This window comes from Humulus lupulus, chromosome 7 (assembly GCF_963169125.1).
Source record: "Humulus lupulus chromosome 7, drHumLupu1.1, whole genome shotgun sequence".
Classification (NCBI taxonomy): domain Eukaryota; kingdom Viridiplantae; phylum Streptophyta; class Magnoliopsida; order Rosales; family Cannabaceae; genus Humulus; species Humulus lupulus.
The window spans coordinates 11,927,191-11,947,669 of NC_084799.1; the positions used below are offsets into that span (position 1 = coordinate 11,927,191).

A 20,479-nucleotide genomic window follows, 5' to 3' on the forward strand; every position below is an offset into this window, starting at 1 on the left:
TACACTTCATTAACATCCTCCTTTCAAATTCATTTTTTTTTATTTCTTTTTTTCAATGGTTTCAAATTAAAGTTTGATATCTGTCTTTATTTATCTTTGATTTAACTTTAGAAATAATATATATATATATATATACTTTCTTAATTTAAAATGAAATTTGAGAAAAGTTAAGTAATTTTATTAAATCAAGAGATCCCATTATTTAGTTTTGACCATATTCCAAGGTCATGTAGGGTAATTATTATAATGCTCACTTTTCTTTCTTAAATTAGTTTACATTATCAAATATAATTTTATTTTTAGAATCCTAAGCTATAAAGTAGGTTCCACAAATTGTGGTTTCCCTAAATTTTGCATACCATTTTTTCTTCTTCCCTATTTTAGTAAAAAATAACAAATTATATGTCATTTCAAAAAGAATATTACTCTCTAACAAATATATATTTTTTATTTTAACAAATTTTTTTATTTACTTTGACAGAGTATTTCAAATATTTAATAGAATATACTTTTAAAACTAATTAATTAAAAATAAATATTTATTAATTACATTAATATAATATTAAATATTATAAAATATCATTAGATATATATTTATTATATTAATATAAATTCAAATGTTATAATATATCATTATTATAATAATATTTAATATCAAAATATTTATTAATTATATTAATATAAATTCAGATGTTATAAAATATCATTATTATAATAATATATAATACAATACTAGATATTTAATATAAATTCAAATATTATAAAGTATTATTATTATAATATATAACATATAATACATAATCCCATTTTTTTATAAAATTTTACTATAATAAATATTTAGTTATTATATATAAGTGTTGCGTGTACAAATAATATGACTGTAATTAAATAAGAAATTAGAATAACATTTCTTATCCAATTATTAAAGTGAATAATGTCATAAATATATTTTATCTTAAATATGATAATTTGTGATTTAAAATGTTATCGTATTATTTAAAAAAAAAACATAAAAATATTTTGGTTTAATTTTTCTTTTAATATATTTATATCATTCTTTTATATATATAACACTTTTTATTTATTTAAATTTTATATAACAATCATACAAACTTAATAAAAACAATTAATAATTTTTTAAAATTAAACTAACCAAACATTTATAAAAGGTGTTCACTTTTTTTTTTAAAGATAAAAACAGGCGTTAACTTTAAAACATCCAAATTTCATGAAGTTTGTTTTTGTGGCTTTTAATTAGGAGAGTTAGTTAAAATGAATTAGTTATGAAAAAATATATATCATTTTAGTTTTTTCAGTTATAGTGAAATTTCAAAAGTTAGATTTTTTTTTCATTATTTTGATATGACTTATTTCTGTTACATTACGATAATTATTTCTAATTACAGAATGAATATTAAAACGAATTTGACCCATATTGAAAATAAAATAACATTAATGAATTTGATAAAAAAAATAATTAAATTTAATATTTAGTTAAAAAATAATAAGAAGCCCAAACAGAATCTTCTATAAAAAAAGTAATAAATAAATAAATACGTAGAAGTGTGGCGGTGTAAGCAAAGAAAAATAAATAAATAAATAAAATTAAATTAGAAAAGGAAACCGAGTAAGGAAAGAAAAGAGAGTGCGAAAATGGTTAGTTCAGTTGCCAGCTGGAGTTGGATACCGTACAAAAAACGATGATCAAAACCCATCCAACGGTCCAGAAGCACCGATCTTTACTCAATTCTTAAGAAAAAAAAAATGAACGTGTAGAATCTTTAACTGGCTTTCTTTCGAATATTCCTTTTATCAAATTCCACTCTGTTTTTATTTTTTATTTAAAAAAATAAAAAATGAAAATTGTACCAAACAAGCTCTTCTTTCATCTTCTTCTATATTAACTCACAAACACCTAAAAAAAACACAACTCAAACAACCTAAAAATAAAAACTCTTTCTCTCAAATGTGTGAAGCACCTAAAAACGCATACCAACTGTTCGAAGAAATTGGCCGCGGACGCTTCGGCACCATCGTCCGAGCCTTCAGCCCAGTTCTTGACGACTTCGTCGCCTGTAAGATCATCGACAAAAGGGTTCTCGCCGATGACACTGACAGAGCTTGTCTCGAGAAGGAGCCAAAGATCATGACCCTTTTGGCTTCTCATCCCAACATTCTCCAAATCTTTGATGTCTTTGAAAACGAAGATTTTCTCACTGTCGTCCTCGAGCTCTGCGAATCCGCTACTCTCTACGACCGCATCGTCGGCCGGACTCTTTCCGAGTCTGAATCTGCTTCTTTGATCAAGCAGCTTCTCGAAGCTTTGGCTCATTGTCACCGTCTCGGCGTTGTTCACAGAGACCTTAAGCCGGAGAACGTTCTGTTCGACTCCATGGGGAACCTCAAGCTCGCTGATTTCGGCTCCGCTGAGTGGCTTAACGAGGACGGTTTGATCGAAGGAGTGGTGGGTACGCCGTACTATGTGGCGCCGGAGGTTCTTTTGGGCAGAGAGTACAACGAGAAGGCCGATGTGTGGAGTGCCGGCGTTATTCTGTACATTATGTTGGCTGGGATTCCGCCGTTTCACGGCGAGTCCGCCACCGAGATTTTCCAGTCTGTTTTGAGGGGAAACTTGAGATTTCCGACTAGACTTTTCCGATCGGTTTCTCCATCGGCTAAGGATTTGTTGAGAAAAATGATCTGTAAGGATGCCTCCCGAAGATTAACAGCAGAACAAGCACTTAGTAAGTTTCTCTCTTTTTTCCTCGTTTTTAATTATTACTATGGTCTTAATTTCTCGGTAAAAGGTTGATTTTTTCTTGGATCTAAATCTGGTATCACCCTTTCTAGAAGTCTTTCATAGAAAAAGTCACAGAATATACAGAACTTTCTTTGACTTCAAGTCTAGTTCATCAAGATTGTTCTTTTTAAAAAAAAATCCCTTTGAACCTTTGCATGCAAAGTTTATCAAAACTTGGTTTTGGAGTTTAGATTTCCAGTGACTGACCTCTGTTTTGTTCATTGTATAATGCAGGACACCCATGGATTCTAAGTGGAGGAGAGACAAATTCAATGGACTGATATGAAGACAAAAGAAGAGGGTTTTTACTTCCCAACTCAACAAGAAAAAGCCAGTTAGTATCATTGTACATACATAAATGCCGTGCTATGCCATACCAGGCTATAGTAGCCTTCGTATGGCGACCAATAAAAAGATTCCCACTTTTTCTTTGCCAAAACCACAGGGAAGAACATCATGGATGGTTCCAAAAACATCCCCAATTTTCTACTCAAGATCAGAATCAGAGTTCGATGAGAAGTTACACATGAGGCTCTTTCCAAAGGTTTTTTTTTTTACTTTTTCTGTCTTTCTTTTGTTTAACTCGAGAAAATCTGAGACTGTAGATATACTACTGTACGTATGTATGTAGAGAGAGTGAGAATCTTGGTCTTTCCCCGCCTGTTCTTTTTTTTGGGGGGTTATAGAAAAAGATGAGGAAGGTGAGAGAGGAAAAGTTTCGGTCGCTGCTATTATATGATGCTGTAACTTTGGTTTTCTTTTTTTGAGTATAATAGTCTTGTTCTGTAAATGATCAATCCTGATATATGGAAGGGATTTGCTTAGTTTAAGAATCTTAATCTTTTTGCCATCTTGTATTTATTTAGAAAATATGCTCTTATATTTTGATAAAAAAAAAATGCTCTTATATACTTTTACTAGTGCCACCTGTGAGAATTAAGAAGTATGAGTGTACAACGAAAATTCGATCCAAAGAGATTGAATTGAAATATCTAAAATTCTTATTTGTGCTAACATAAAAATAAAAAGGGGAACACGCAAAAGCCTCAATTACCCATAGTGTCAAACATCATATATTTAGTATTCACAAACAGTGTATAAACATAAACTAAACAAAAACAAACACTTGAACTTAAAGCAACCCAAATCCAATACAAAAGTGTTGACCACAACCACTTCCGACCCGACCCGACCCATCCCAGCTAGGAACCACCAGTGCCTCGCCAGCCACACCCAGACCCATACCAGCCCTCCACCGTTCGCACACCCCTAACAGCCGCACTCGCCAGCACCCACAAAGCCCTTCAGCCTGAGCGCTTGTTAGGCTAAACTACAATGTTATAGTGTGTAATATTTGAGTACATATTTTGAATGAACATATAATTATTTTTCTTATTATTTATGAATTTTAATGATTTTTAATATATAATTTAACATTAAAAAAAATAAGGAACCAATATGCACTATTATGGATTAGAATGGAATGGATTGACTTGGTTTTGAACTAAAATAGGGTTTTGCACTTTGGATTGATAGTGAAAGTGTAAGAACGTGTTCCTTACACATTGCAAAATATTTGCTCCATACAAAAGCATATCCTTAGATATATACCATTCCTTGTATATTTAGAAGATTAAAATAGAAGGAACCATGCTTTTGGCATAGTTATAATGTTATATACTGGTCAAGGTGTTCAAGTTAGGTCTACATGAAATACCAAAAAGTTTATGAAATAGTCTTTTATTCAAGCAAGAAGTATTCCATTTGAATAATCACTCTCACTTACAATTTTTCTCCATTTGCCTTCTTCAACCTCTAATTTGTGAACACGAAAGTTAGCAAAGTTTGATACATGTCACTTACTACAGTGCCCTTGTTAAAACAAAACGACAGATTATTGATCAACTCAAACTATTTTTGTGTGTTAAAAAAAGAGGAGAATCAAACATAACAGCTGGCCCTAGCTTGTTCTGTTCTTCAACCACTGCATATGTTTATGAGTTGAATCAAATCAATTGATATGAGCTCCCACTTACATCACATACAGTGGTAAAGTTTCTCCAAGTGGCTCAATTGTGGTCATAAATCATTATTTACTAGTACTAAAAAATACTTACTAAAAAACTCTAGGTTCCAAATGTCAATACCAGAGGAAACCATCTCCATGTGGGTTTGTTTTGTTCAGTGGATTGAGTTAGTAGTAGAGTGACTTATTATCCACTTCTTGAGGACCCAAAAAATTTGAGCCAAAAAAAATTATATATAAAAACAGTGATATTTTTATGATATCATAAGGAAAAAATAATATCAGCCACCAAATTCCAAAACCTTGTTGATGATGATGAGCCTAGCATAATTGTTAGTGGGGTAACATTTTCTTTTAGATTTATAACAAGTAGGACCATGCACCTATAGCTTGGTGGCATGCAATAATAGGAGTAGGACCATAATAAATATATATATGGACAATTCTCGTATACGATGTTTACTTTAAGCTCTATCGATGAGATTCTTCAGTGTTCTCGACCCGTGAACAGTTTTCGACACGATTTTTTTTATGACCGTGTATATTGTAGTTGTTTAGAGCATCCTGCAGTTTTTTAGAAAATTCCGAATAGTTTACAGTACTGAAAACTAGGTTCAAATATGCTTTCCACGCGCATAAAAAAAATTAGTCATGCGTGCAACAACATGTATGAATTTAGATTTCGGTACTGTAAACTATTTGGAATTTTCTGAAAATTTGCATGATGCTCTAAATAGCTATAATATACACGGTCATAAAAAAATCATGCCAAAAACTGTTCACAGATCGAGAACACTAAAAGCCCGGCTGATAGGGCTTAAAAAGTAAATCTCTTATAAGAGAATTGCCCCATATGTATAGATAAAATAAAATTATATAACAGTCGGTAGAGTTAAAAAGTGGTTAGAACTCTCAAGAAAAAGACAGTGAAAGAGAGTTTAATAATTAGTGTTGTTATTTAAGAATCTAACGTGCCCTAAGGGTAAGAGTGTTTGAACTTGGAAGGGGTGAGATGAATTTTCTGATAAGATATTAAAAAAAAAAGAGGTGTTTTTGACCGATTCTAAATAGTCAAACAAATGGTCCCCATTCCATGAGTTGGGGCAAGAGCAATGGAGAATCTATATAAGCAAAGTTGATTTGATAAGTTAACTATGGAACTTTTTTCTGCCTACCCAAACTCAACCCCTAAATTTGTTAGGCTGCTCTAGTAACATTGTTTCTAGAAATTTATGATTGGGACCCATTCCAATACCTAATTAATTACCAATACCAATTCAACTTTTCTTATTGTTGAGTATGACCCAATATCTAATTAATTACCAATACCAATTCACTTTGTTTGGAAAGAAAGATGAAATGCATTAAGTATGGATTGTATACGAGGTGAGGAAAAGATGAAATGAAACGAGAGGAAAGATTGTGTCTACTTAAAACTTGTTTGGTAAGTTGAAAGGAAAGAAAATAATATTAATAAATAATTGTTAAGGAATATATACTAAATTTATACTTCCCTTTCTCGATCCATCTTATTAAGGAATGATAGTTTTTGGTGGATTAAAGTGGATTGACAATCCACACCCTTCCTTATTCCTCGACTCTTTCCTCCCTAACAAACAAATGAAACCTAAGAATGGATCAACCCGATTCATAGTCTTCAATCCATTCTTCCTCTAACGCCTCCTACCAAACAAATGGTAAATACTAAAGAATATCAGCGGTGTTCGACACTACCTGAAAAAAATCATTATTTATATAATTTAATATTGAGTCTAGTACCTTATACTAAATTATACTAATAAAAAAAAGTAATTTACAACAATGTATATTTTGAAATTGAGTTTAGAATTTAAAAAAATAAAAAATACTATTCCTTTTCGTCTCGAGCACCGGACTCTATATATATATATATAAATATATATATATTTATATATATTAGATCTCGTGTTACACTTATTACTATTTCTTAGTTCTCTATTTAATTAAAAAAAAAACTCATTTGGTCCCCTCGGTTACGCCAAGTGACAATTATGAGTTTTTGTTACATTTGAAAAGTAATTTTATTTTTAATATTGTCATAAAATCATTTATATTAAAAAAATAACATGGTTCAAGTTCAAATGACTATGTATTCTTAAATAGGAATCAAAAGAGAATCAATTGCCGATCTTACTAGATTATCTCTAACTGTAATGAATGTATTAAATATAATATCAAATTTGACAAAAATAAATCTATATTTGACAGATATTTTAACATTATGTTTCAATGTATTTTGTCATTTTTCAATTAAAACTTATCTTTAATAATTAGATATCGACAAATATTTTAATCATAATATGGTAATTAAAAATATACATTCATATAGATGCCACATATATTAATTATATCATTTTTAATAATAATAAAGGTTATTTACGGTGAAAGTATTTAAATTATTATGTTTGCAGCACTTAAGTTTATAAGTTATTTTTTTGGCGGTGAAAATACATTTTGTTTATGTTTTGGTGCAGTTTGGTACAACTGTCAATTCTTACCATTAAGTTCGCCTATAAAACTTAGGCAAAAGTGTCTAATTAAAATGACATTTGCGGCGAAAGTACTTAATCTAAAAGATGTTTTCGGTGAAAGTATATAATTTAAGAGATGTTTGCAGTGAAATTACTTAAGGTATAAACAAATTTCACACCATATAGGCAAACTTCATTATGAAACTGACAGTTATACTAAACTGTACCAAAATATGAATGAAAGGTACTTTTGTCACAAAAAAAAAACTTTAGTACTTAAGTATTACAAATACAATAATTTAAATAGTTTTACCGCAAATATCTCTAACAGTAATATATATTTATTGAATGAAATGTGAGTTTTACTTTCAAAAGAAAAAGGTCAATGAGCAATCGGGTAATAATTTTTAACCACGAATTATTACTATTATAGTAACTAATTTGTTGATAAAAAAGTAAAGTTAATTTTCATTGGCTTTACGTAAAAAACACGTCGGTACGAACAAGACTCAACATTAAAGATTGCGACTACGTTTCTAAAAGCACTTGTAAACAAAGAATTGGACAATTGGTTTCAACCCAAATTTCAGCTCAATTTGTCTCTATCTATCTGGTTTCTCCAGACATTTTCCACGTTAATATCTATAAAAAAAAAACACTAATTTAATCAAAGAGTGAATACTCAAGAAGAGTGAGAGAGTAGACTTTTCTTCTCATCTTTTCGATCTCTTTCTCTTTCTCTTTATTAATATTCTTGTCTTTTTTGTGTACAAACAAATAAGTTATGGACCATCCATCTCTAAACATTGGTCACCGCTTACGTTTCACAAATATGTATGTATGTTATTGTTAGTGCAAAACTAATCATTTTTTTATTATTTTGAATTTTGTCTTTTTTAAATACCAATAATTTACTATAATAATAATAATAATAATAATGATGATGATTACACAATTTCAGCTATCTTAAAAATTTAATTTATAAAAGTCAATTTTTTCATTTTTTTGGGATTTTAAGTTGCGTTGTCATTCCTCATGGCGCTTTATTTTATATACATGCATGCGTGAATTCTCCCAAAAAGTCTTTCCTTAAAAACGACAATTCATTTGAGTGGCACTTATTAAGTCTTTCATTTATTTTTATTTGGGCATATTCCATCAAACTGTGCCAATTGTTTTGAAATATATAAATTTTAAAATGAGATATTTATTGAGCATTTTGAAACTTTTCACATGAAACACGGCAACTCTTGACTAAATAATAATAATAATAATAATAGTAATTATTTAAACTATGTTTCACTCATAAAAATTATATTTTAGTACTTAAATTTTTTTTTTGCGATAATAATACATAAATATAAAATTTTTGTACAACTATTAATATTCATTATTAACTGTCTCTTAAGTATTCATACAATATATTTTTATATTTGTAAATATAAGTATTATAGTGAAATTTTCCAATATTCATAAATTCTTTAAATACTATAAAAATTATTTTAAATTTTAAAAAATCTAAAAGATTATTAAAAATTAATTAATAAAAACTGCGAATTCGAAACAACCAAAATTAGATTTGAAATTCAAAATCATCCCAAAATCCATATTATTAATTAGTTTTTAATAATATTTAAAGAATTTAGTCTAAAATTATCCCGAATTCATATGTTCCACCTGAATACTTAATGAGCAGTTAACGATGATTACTAACAGTTGCATTGAAATTGTAAATTTATGTATTACCACAAAAAATTTGAGTATTAAAGTGTAACTTTAAAAAAATTTAGATATTGTCACCGCTAATTAAACTAATAAAAATGTACCAACATAGATAATTAACAGATAGCTAAGAGTGAGTTCTAACGATTATATGTATTATTAACTAAAAAAAAGATCCCTTTCTCTTGTAAATTATTTATATATAGATTTATTTATGTGTGAGTATAATTTAAAAACCTGAGCCAAGAATCTGATAAGTAGTGACATTTTATTATATTTTCAATATAGTTTGATTTTTTATGAAGGAACATTCATTAATAAGTAGTAGTTTTTTTTAGAGAGAGAAGTAGTAGTGCTTATATTTGTTTAATTAATAAATATATAGGAATTGGAGTAAGTGAACTGAATTTGGTGTTGGTATTTGGAATAAGAGATTTATAAGGTTGTAAGTATCCATGTGCTGTGTTTCATTTCATTCATGGCATCTCTGACTTTTACTTTTGTTTTTAATTAATAATTACAATTAATTAATATATGTTAGCTTATTATAATATTTATTGTACAATTTAAAATGTATAATTGTAGTACTAGTACCCATGTAACCAACCACCAACCAACTAGGCAGATCCATGTGATACACCTAATACTTTAAATTCAACTATGTATTTCATAATTTTTTTATAAGCTGACTAAAGATTCTCTCTCTATATTTAAAAAAAAAATTGAAAAATTATAATAGTTTCAGGCAATGATTTTCAACTATGAATTTGTTACCAATAATACTCCCAGCAATGTCTATATTTTATCTTTTAAAATATATTATTAAAATTCTACTTTTTATTTTATTTTATTTTATATTACACTATATATATATCTTTAAATATTATATCTTTAAACAATTTTATTAATTAAAATAATAAAAAAACATAAAAAATTAATAAATTTAGAAGGAGAAAGAAAGAAAAAGGCAAAAAAAATATATATTTAAAGGAGTTGTATATATTCTATTAATGTAGAGAAGCAATATTTGGATTTAAAAAAATGTAAAATAAAGTATTGTTTAAAGGAGCTGTTGGATGATTTAAAATGATCCATTCTCCAATTTTTTTTTAAAGAAAATAGCTTGTAAAGAGATAATGTGAGTATTGTAAGAATTGAAATTTGCTATATAAATCTTGTGAAGAAAATTTGTTATATACCCCTCTAAAAATAATAGATAAAAATATAAAATATATATTTTTAAAAACGGTTCTCAATGTTTTGGAATAAAAATAGTTTTAAAATTAAATGGAACATGTATTTTCATTAATATTTTTTTTCACCATAATGTTAAATCCCAATAGGTTAGGTGTAATATAAGGATTTCATGATTGGTTTTCTAATAATGAAATAATTTTTGGTAGGTTTGGAGAATTTGTCATGGTTCAGATCACAACTAATAATTTAAAGAATATATATATATATATAAATATATTTGGGAGGGTGAATTCAATAACTACTAAACCAAGACTTCAACAAATTCCCACCCACCCTATGACCTAGAAAAAAAGGTTTAATTTTTAGGTCAAAAAAAGTATGATATGTAGAGTGACATATCATTTGAGTATCAGATTTATTATATTTTGTAAGAGAAGAAGGTGACAGTGTCACAGTGGTTTGGGATATTCATTACATTAAACTACACTCTAAAAAAACAAAGACAAAAGTGTTGTGATAGTACTGAGTTGAGGTCCTTGAATCGTGATCAACTCACTCACCTATCTCATACTACTTATCATATATGATATGATATGGTACGGGACCACTGTTCACTCTGTACTATACTCCTCTTTTTTCGTGGTTTCCCACTATCACAAACTTTTTTTATTTTATTTTATTTTTCTTGAAATTATGGTTGTTGTTATTCTTAAAATTTTAGAGACATAGTGTGTGAGTGTGAGTCTGAGCCAGCTCAGGCAGTATTCATTGACTTAGAAAAAATAAAATGAAACTAGCATTTTGGCTAGTTGAAGTTGATTACTAAGTTTAATTATGATTCAACCAAAAAAAAAAAAAACTTTTGATTGAAATAGATCCAGGGTGAACCTTTTTTAAAAGATAAAAATACTGTCATTTAAACTACATTAATATAGTGATGATTAAATTAGCAAATTAACAAATTAAATCAAAATCTATATATATATAAATTAATTAGAAATAGACTTAAGAGACCTATTCTATGTTTGACAAAATTGAGTGGATGATAAATTGATGTCTAAAATGGTAATTATTCAGTAAATTATTTTGGTCAAAACTGAGATTATCATTATATTGTGTGATTAATTCTGATTGATTTTCAGTAAATTATTTTGGTCAAAGCTGATACCACTAAAATAATGTGTGATTAATTCTAATTGATTTTCAAAAATTAAGATCCTAGATTTTGTGGGATATTTGGGCATTGATGTACTTGATTTCATATATATTTTCAACCCTCTATGAAGCCTATAAAAAGATGTTTCTCCTCTCATTCTATTACACACAAATGCAGAGTATCATAGGCAAAGTCTTAGTCTTTTTCTCTTCGAGTTCGCCTGAGCATATATGTTTTCGTCCTACTTGATAGCTGTTGTATTTTGAGAAGTGGAATCTCACGATTCCTCTAGCATCGTTTAGGTAGATGAGACAAATCTGCTTTAAGAAAAACGTGTTTCGCGTGCCTCAGCTTTGATTTATTCTTTGTATTGTATTTTCACATTTATGTTCTTCAATCAAATATTTTTTTTTATATGTTTCGTTTTTTTTCTGTTGTATTATTTCTAACATTCTGTATCAACTATATAAAACAACAAAAAAATATTTTTAATTTTTGTTTTTTAATAATCTAAATTTATAGTTGGTATTGAACTTAAACCATACTTTAAAAGCTCTCTTCCAATAATAATAATCTTGATGTGTAAGAATTTGTTTAATAGAATAGATTAGAATATTTGCGGCAAAAATCTGAATGTGGTTTGAAAGATTGCAATTAAAATATTGAATATTATACTTAAGTTACTAATTAGTTTTTTAGTGGTAAAAGTTACATTTTGAAAGTACAACAAAAACTCTTAGGGGGTGTTTGGTATGAGAGTTTGGTTTGGTAGGAATGAGAATGTCAAATCTAACCCATGTTTGTTAAATTTATTTTTAATGGTTTGGGGTTTTTATTTCCAAGTGGGTCCAATTTTTTAGCTTGATTTTAGAGTAATCTTAACCTTTTTAAATATTTGAGTTTCACATCCCCTTAATCTAAACCCCCTTTAACTCTACTCCCACAAACCCAAACCTCATACCAAACAACTCCTTAAGAGTAACATGTAATGAATCAATTCATCACAGATACGATAAGACTATCAAGCGACGGTATACCAAAACCGAATCGAAAACACCTCAATAAGACACCAAAGGTCCATAAGAGGAGAAAAAAGACTCCACCAACAAGGGCAAAAGCCAAGGTCCCAAATGACATAGTTAATCTACTTTGAGCATGAACATAAACATACTCGGATAAATACCAACAAACCAAGGAATGAAGATAACAAAAAAACACATTAAAAACAACATTTGAAGAAAACATCTTTGGATGTGCTACACTTGGTGACTGGACCACTTCGAGCCAACCCAAACCACCACTTGGACCACCACCTCACCCATCGGCACCCGTAGGTACGTACGAGAGACCCGACCACCCTCCCACCAATAAGAGAGCTCGCACCAATGTCGACTCGACTGCGACAATACATTGGCTCAACTGACAGGGCTATTCTAACAAACAAAAATTGGGACAAGGAACTGATATGAAACGTAGTCATTAGAACTATATAATTATATATGTGTACGACGTGAACATAATAATTAGAAATGACAAATAGCTTATTTATTATGTCAGAGACTTCAAATTATAATAAGGCAGTTGACAACATGGGCCTCACCTATTTTTTGTTTCATTTAACAACTTGTATTAGTATATATCTATTATATGATATGAGAGAAGAGAGACTGAGCGAGTGAGTGTTGTGTTATAACTTATAAGGGCCAAAAATGAAAAGTCCCCACCCACGTGACACTGCAATTTATTCTCCTCAGTTCACAAAACTCTAAACTATACTGTTTATATAATTATGAACTTAGGTTGGATTTTGGAAGAAGTGGTCCTCTTATCTGTTTTCTTAAAGCTACTTTAGTGGCCGCCCATGGTAACCATGACACCACCAAACTACTACTATAGTACTACTAATAAATAATAGTGTCTACACACACATATGTATATTTATACATATATAAATCATGGATTTGTCACCATAACATATACATATAAAATCTTGTTTGGAAGTTGGGTGTGGTTATCTGTCACTTTACCTAACTTCTTGTTCTTTCACTAGCTACATTAAAAAGAGAGGTGAGTTTTACTATTATGTTTGCCTTGCCATAATCACATTATTATAATTAGAGAAAAACAAAATGTAATAGAAAGTATGGGATGAAATCATGAAAAGATAAAGATTTGTTGTGGAAGTGGTGAACAAGTACCACTTGTCACATGGTATTTTTTGAGCTTTGTGGAAACAATTTTCTATAATGGATGCATAATATATATGCACCCATTATCTCATTTTGTAATCTACTCCAACATAGCTAGTCAAATTCCATCATTGGTTTTTTCCCACTTAAGATACAGTAAAACATTTTTGTACTCACATGCAGATATAACTAGGGCGACCCAAAAGTTTAATTTAGGATTAGGAGTCATAATTTTTTGTTATACATATATTTTTAATGAAAAGTTTATAAACTGAGCCCACTATGGACTATAAATTGAGGCCCTGGATACAACAATAAATTTTTGGGCTTCTTATCTATGCAGTCAAGTCAAGTTATTATGTTTCCCTATGTTTAACGATTTAATAAAAGTTCTAAAGAATAAATCATTGTCTCAAGCTATTTTATTTTACTTCAAACTTTTAAAGCAATATAAGTTTTATCTTTTTTAGCAAAGTTTAAATAATTGTAACTAGATAATGCAAATTATTTAGAAAGGAAACTTGAGAAACATAACTTATTATAATATAGAATTTATTTTTATTTATATGTTATAATTATAATTTTGTATGACTATATAAAGATTATTCAAATATAAAATACCACATTAATAAAATTTTGAAAAGTTATAAAGGGACTTGCTTTAATTATTATTTTTATTTAAAAAAAAAAACTATGACAATATTTAAGTACCTAAAAAAAACTCCAACCTCAAAGTGTCTGATCCACTATTAGATCACCTTACATCACATAGACCTAAAGGTTAAACTCAGATAAGTATTCACAATCAATAGGGACATTAATCAAGCAAGTCACATAATTAAAAAAAAAACAAAATGAGGACCATGTAAAAGTTTATATTGAGACTTCTCTTTATGTTTTTATCAACTTATAACAATTATATAGACAAGGAAGGTTTAGACATTTTGTTTTTTGTTTTTTTTTTTTGTGGTCCCAAAGCAAAGTGATATGCAATAATCCATAGCAACAACAAAGGTAGCAAGCAGCTATTAGTAGTAGTGTACAGAGAAGGAAGAGAAAAATAGAAGAAGATTACAGAACCTTTTCTATCTTCAAGCCCAATTTTTATATTAGGGGGAGACAAGCTTTGCATTAGTTTCTAAAAAAAAAGACATTTTTCCTTTCCAATTTTACAATTTTAACATATTACAAGTAAAATTAAAAACTAATGGGGGGTCTCAAACTCTTGTCATGAACCTTGACCATTTCATGAAGCCAAAATGGGCTAATGGTAAATCCTCTCTGACCTGCCAAGAGCCCAAATCTCATACCTTGGCACCAAGGAAGGACTGCAAGCCAAAAAGAAAATGTAACTCAGAATCATCAGACTCAACAAAACATTCAAATACTTTCTACCCTGATTTATAAACCTTTCTCTTTTTGAGGATATGGACACCATTTATAAAGAAATTGGAAAATTCTCAAACACAATAATACAAAATAAAGTCAAAAAATACTTTTCATACCCCAGCTAAATTTGACATTTAAACCTCATCTTATGTCCACAAAAAATATAAGCATTTATATATAAAATCCTTGTTTTATAAATACTACAAAAAGTATCATTTTGACTATTTTTCTTTTCCATGGATCAAAATATTCAAAAATATAACCTCGTTTGATCATAAATGACAACCTTTTTTTCTTGTCCCGCCTAACCCTACAATATTTAAGGGCAGGAAACTATAGCATTAGCTATGTAAGTGCCCAGGAGAGACTTGAACCTCAGACTTTATGGAAGCAAACCACATGGCTGACACTTTAAGCTATCTCTTTTAGATTAGGAAAACTTTTTTTTTAATCTTTATAAAAACAAATAAGAGTTTTCTTAATTTCGAAGAACAGAGAATCTAATCTCAAATTTAGGTTGAATACATAGTGCGCATTTGGGATTGACCTTCTGAAGTCTGAATATAGTGAAATCTTAGTGCATTTACCTTGACTCCTGCTGGACTGCTTCCAGGTTTAGCTGTAGTTGTGCTCCCAAAAACATTTACTGCAGTTGAAGCGTTTCCGGGATTCGTTGTGGTTGTGCTGCCAAAGTTTAATTTTGATTTTTTATCTGAAGGCTTTAATATTTGAAAGGAGCACATTAATGTATCATCTACACTCATCATTGCGCCAGCATTGTCGAATTCTCCACAGTAGTTGGGTGCTGAAAATATAGTTACAAGTTGTCGGTTGGCAAAGAATTCATAGCCATCCTCCACAACCTGCAAAGAGTTACATATGAGTATAGCTACATTAATCACATGGAAATAAGCATAAACTAAGAGTAAGTGGTGAAAATAAACCCTTTTAAAATGTCTTAAAAAAATGGCCTACTTTTGATCATTTTTTGCAAAATGACCTTCTCAACAACCTACAATGTCAAGAAACTATTTTGCAAAATAAAAAAGTGTTCATTGTGCAAAGTGACTATAAAAAGAAACTATTTTGCCAAATACTTCAAACTAAGATAATGTTTTTGCCAATCAGGAATAAGTGTGGTAACTAGTTCAACAACAATTTCTGACACCTCTATAACTACAGTGTTTGCATGGAATTTGGAACAAGGAAATGCGGGGAATTGAATCTTATGCTGCATGGATGCAAAGTGCCATAGGTTTTTCAATACACAAAGGTAAACCAAATTTCAACAAAGTTTACAATGGCAGTTCCGGAGGCTAAGATTATGATATTTCAATGCATAAGGTAAGCGGGATGTTTCTATTCTAAACACACATTCAAAAGAATCATACTACATATTACCAATTACAAATTGAAATTACTGAAGGATGTTTACCTGGTGAGCACGACAAATGAGATCCAAATCATGCTTCTGAAGGAACTCATTGACCTTATCAGCACCAAAAGTATATGAAACTCCCCTGTCATTCATTCCCCAACCTGGAACATCTTTACTTGGATCAGACCATAAAAGATCACATAGCAATCCTGTATCTGGTACATCAGTTGGTCGGTTCAGACTTCTTATTTGATCCAAATGATTAAGGTCTGGAGAAAGGCCACCATGCATACAGAGGATCTTCTCATCAATTAAAGCTGCCACTGGTAGGCAGTTAAAACAATCTGTAAATGTTTTCCAGATCCTTATATTGAATCTTCTCTTACACTCATCGTAAAATCCATAAATGCGATTTATCGAAGCACATTCATGATTTCCCCTTAAGAGGAAAAAATTCTCAGGGTATTTTATTTTATAAGCAAGGAGTAGGCATATTGTTTCTAGACTCTGTTTGCCTCGATCCACATAATCCCCCAAGAATAAATAGTTGGATTTAGGAGGTAATCCACCATACTCAAAAAGCCTCAATAGATCTGAGTATTGACCATGTATATCACCTGAAAAACAATAAAAGGCAGATATTCAACACAACAAAAGATTACTGAAGCAAAGCAAACAAAAATCTCAGTTATAGATAAGCCTTAAAATTGAAAACATTTTTACTAATTTTACAACAGGACGGGGTTCCAAGGAAATCAAAGTAACAAAAAGATTTTAGTCTCATAATTAATAGCATCTAGCTCAACTGCAACTCTCCAAGTATTCAACGAAAGCAGCTACAGACCCATCCCAAGAATTAATATACATGTCATTAATATAGCTCTTGAAGGTACCAACAATTAAACCATCCAAAAATTCCTAAAGTAATCTAAGAACCAGAAGAGATGAAATCAGTTGTCACTTATTTCATTGTTGAACCCAAGTGAAGGAATACTTAATCTTTGTCACATTGCTAAAGTGAGATGCCTATGGATGAACATTTAACAAGAAATTAACCATTTTAATTGGGTAAAATCAGGCGGCTGCTATAACATTTGGTACATGTTTCATTTTTACATCACCAGACCTTTCACGTGTATTCTATTACAACAAATCGTGCAAGTGGAACATTCTCAATTCCCATCCTACTGTCTGTGTTAAATTGCAAATATTAGGTCAGGCATTACATATCATGTCGACAACAAAAGACGCTGATAACCAAGACCGACCACACAACACAATATACTCATGACAATAACTAAGTCCTGGTTTCCCACAAAAAAAGAAAAGTCATAATAAGTCCAATATTCATTATACTGCAAAAAAAAAAAAAAAAGGTTATAGTCCAAATGACTGACAAAAGCTTTCAAAGTGCTGCAATTCATACATGCCCGTGACATAGACTGAGAAAAATGGACCCCCCCATCTAAAAAAAGGGCATGACAGATTCTATTAATTGGATTTTGTACATCAAATAACAAATTTGGGACAAGAAATTCATATCAGGAAACCCTGAACAGAAGCCATACCAGGAAAATTTGGGATAGAATATTCATGTTCACAAAGGGCACAGTGGAGATTACCAAATGCTAAATATGACCATAGAAAATAAACTTAAGCATCCTCTACTAAAACATAATGCTCCACCGGTCTTCAAATTTGTGTCCTACCATATCAGTCAGGCAATCAAACCATCACATACAGTCAATTAAAGCCATTTGCCAACTCCAATTTACAAACTTAATGAAAATACAAGAAACAAACATACTTTTCCTATTTCAATTAAGGTCTTATAATCAAGCTTTGCAAGATGAATAAATCAATTCAATACTAAACAACAACAAATCAGGTCAAAACACAACCACAATTCACAGCATGGAATTCAAAGAGTATCATAAAAGAAATACAACCACGTTCCCAAAAGCAACTAAAATGCCCCAAGCTCAGCTAATTAAATCCTACCCAAAACCCAAAAAATTGAAACAAAGAGAAAACATTAAAAAAAAAAAGAAACAAAATTCATACATAAAATAAAAAGTTCATCCGGTCAATGACCTGGGTTCAAAATAAAACTACAGAATACTTAAAAAAAAATTGAATCAAAATCGAACCCATTACAAAGTTTAATAGGGAGTGAAATAAAAATTGAAAAAAAAAGGTGGGTTTCGTATAAATACCGCAAATCTTGATGGGTGCTTCAAGGTCCAACAAATTGGGCTGTTGTAAGAAAATTTCTTTAGAGGAAGAACAAAGCTGGCGGATCTCCGACTCGGATAACTGAACCTGCTTCCCGGGTCGACCTCGGACTTCAAGAAGGCGATTGATTATGTCGTCGAGAAGCGATTGGTCCATTATCTGGGTCTCACCGATAGCACGACCGAAAAGTCAACGGCTTTATTTGGTGTGACTGCGAGACAGGAACCCAGAAAAAGAAGAAGAAGAGGGTATGGCGAAAAGCATGCCTTTGAGTAGAGCTGGGGCTGGGGCTTGTAGTAGGAGTAGGGATGATAGAGATTGAAAGAGAGATGGGCTCGTTTCGTTGTCGTTTGCCTCAGAAAGTTGTCGTTTTTGCTTTTGGAATGGAGCGTTTGGAGTTAAAAAAGAGAGAAAGTGGGCGTTACTCGCTATTCTCTTAATTTTTAGGCTTTTTATGCTTTTGCTTAGCTCAGCTGAGTTTTTTGTTTTGAATTAGAAAGAAGGTAACCATTTAGCCAAAACTTTTGTTTTTATTTCATTTTTTTTTCTGAATAAAACAAATCATAATTATGTTTTTATTTTTAGGAAGTTACTAGACTAAAGTCTAGACCAATAGCTCATAAATACTTTATTTTATTTTATTTAAAATAATGGTTACCTTACTCTCCTTTCTGATGTCACATTTATTAATAGTACTATCATGTGTAGTCTTCTTTTTTGAAAAGTCAAATATGTTCAAAAGCAAAAGCTAACACAAACACAATAATAATAGTAGTAGCAACACATTCACATTCACATTTTTAATTTTTTAATTTTATAAAATGGACAACACATTCACATTTGATTTGACTAATTCAAAACATGTTATGTTGAAATTTTTAAACAAATTCACTTTTGGGTGAAAATCAACAAAAAAAAAATACAAAAGTAACGAATGCTATCAGGCCTGATTGAAATTTTATCTAGGGTTAAATGTTTAATTATTGAGTGGGTCACATCATGATTTCAACCCCTAATCAACTATTTGCTATAATATTTAGCATTAATAATTTTTTGACATTTGGATCGAGAGCCTAATTCAATCTAGATGGAAAGGAGTTTTGATACTACAAGTATATTTACTCAACATTTAAATCAATATTAAAAAATACATTTTGTGCATTTATTTTGTTTAAATTTTGATTCGAATTTGGCTTTGAATCTCAATGATGATTTCAATTTTTTTGTTTTCAAAAGAAAAAAAATGTTAAAGATGAAGTGAAGTGTATAAAGCGTGGTAATTTAAAATACATTATATTTTTAAGGATTCTAATTTTTGATTGGAACAATAATGACAAGATTAAAGTTGTAAATGGAAGTTAAATTTTTTGGCATGTGATGAGCACGAGTGGTACGAACATAACACCACATTAAAAATATGGCTATGAGCTAGATACAACATTGTACGTCTAGTCGGGCCTAAATATCAAGTATGAAGATACAACACGAAAACATGAAAATGTTAAAAATACAAATTAAGCACAATAATTTTACATAATAAACATATTAAATATTTATTTATGAATTATATTATAATTAAAATGATTATAAAAATATGATATAATTTTGAGTATTTGTAGTTATGTAATTAAAATAGTTGTAAAATATAAAATAAAAATTATATTAATTTGTTTTTGGATTTGTGAGCTACAAATTTAAAATTTATGGGTAGGTATTAAAATTATAATAATTGATCCATACAATAATTAATAATTAGAAATATATCTTTTAATATAAATGTGTGTAAAATATTGTTAAAAAACATATAAAAAATAAATAAAACTATAATTAAATAAAAAAATATTTAGTTTAGTGGTTAGTATTAAGTACTAAAAAAA

The 20,479-nt window shown here is 29.7% G+C and overlaps 2 protein-coding genes across 2 annotated transcripts; one reads left to right on the plus strand and one right to left on the minus strand.

Moving 5' to 3' along the window:
- Positions 1-1,915: 1,915 nt before the first annotated feature.
- LOC133790693 (phosphoenolpyruvate carboxylase kinase 1-like) lies at positions 1,916-3,639 on the plus strand. Its single transcript, XM_062228432.1, has 2 exons — positions 1,916-2,744; positions 3,035-3,639. The coding sequence occupies exons 1-2, from the start codon at positions 1,967-1,969 to the stop codon at positions 3,079-3,081; spliced, it is 825 nt and encodes a 274-aa protein (XP_062084416.1). The 5' UTR covers positions 1,916-1,966; the 3' UTR covers positions 3,082-3,639.
- Positions 3,640-14,583: 10,944 nt separating this feature from the next.
- LOC133790694 (serine/threonine-protein phosphatase PP1-like) lies at positions 14,584-19,089 on the minus strand. Its single transcript, XM_062228434.1, has 4 exons — positions 18,584-19,089; positions 16,425-16,984; positions 15,577-15,852; positions 14,584-14,928 (listed from the first exon to the last, which is right to left on the minus strand). The coding sequence occupies exons 1-4, from the start codon at positions 18,756-18,758 to the stop codon at positions 14,905-14,907; spliced, it is 1,035 nt and encodes a 344-aa protein (XP_062084418.1). The 5' UTR covers positions 18,759-19,089; the 3' UTR covers positions 14,584-14,904.
- Between the last annotated feature and the right edge of the window lie 1,390 nt (positions 19,090-20,479).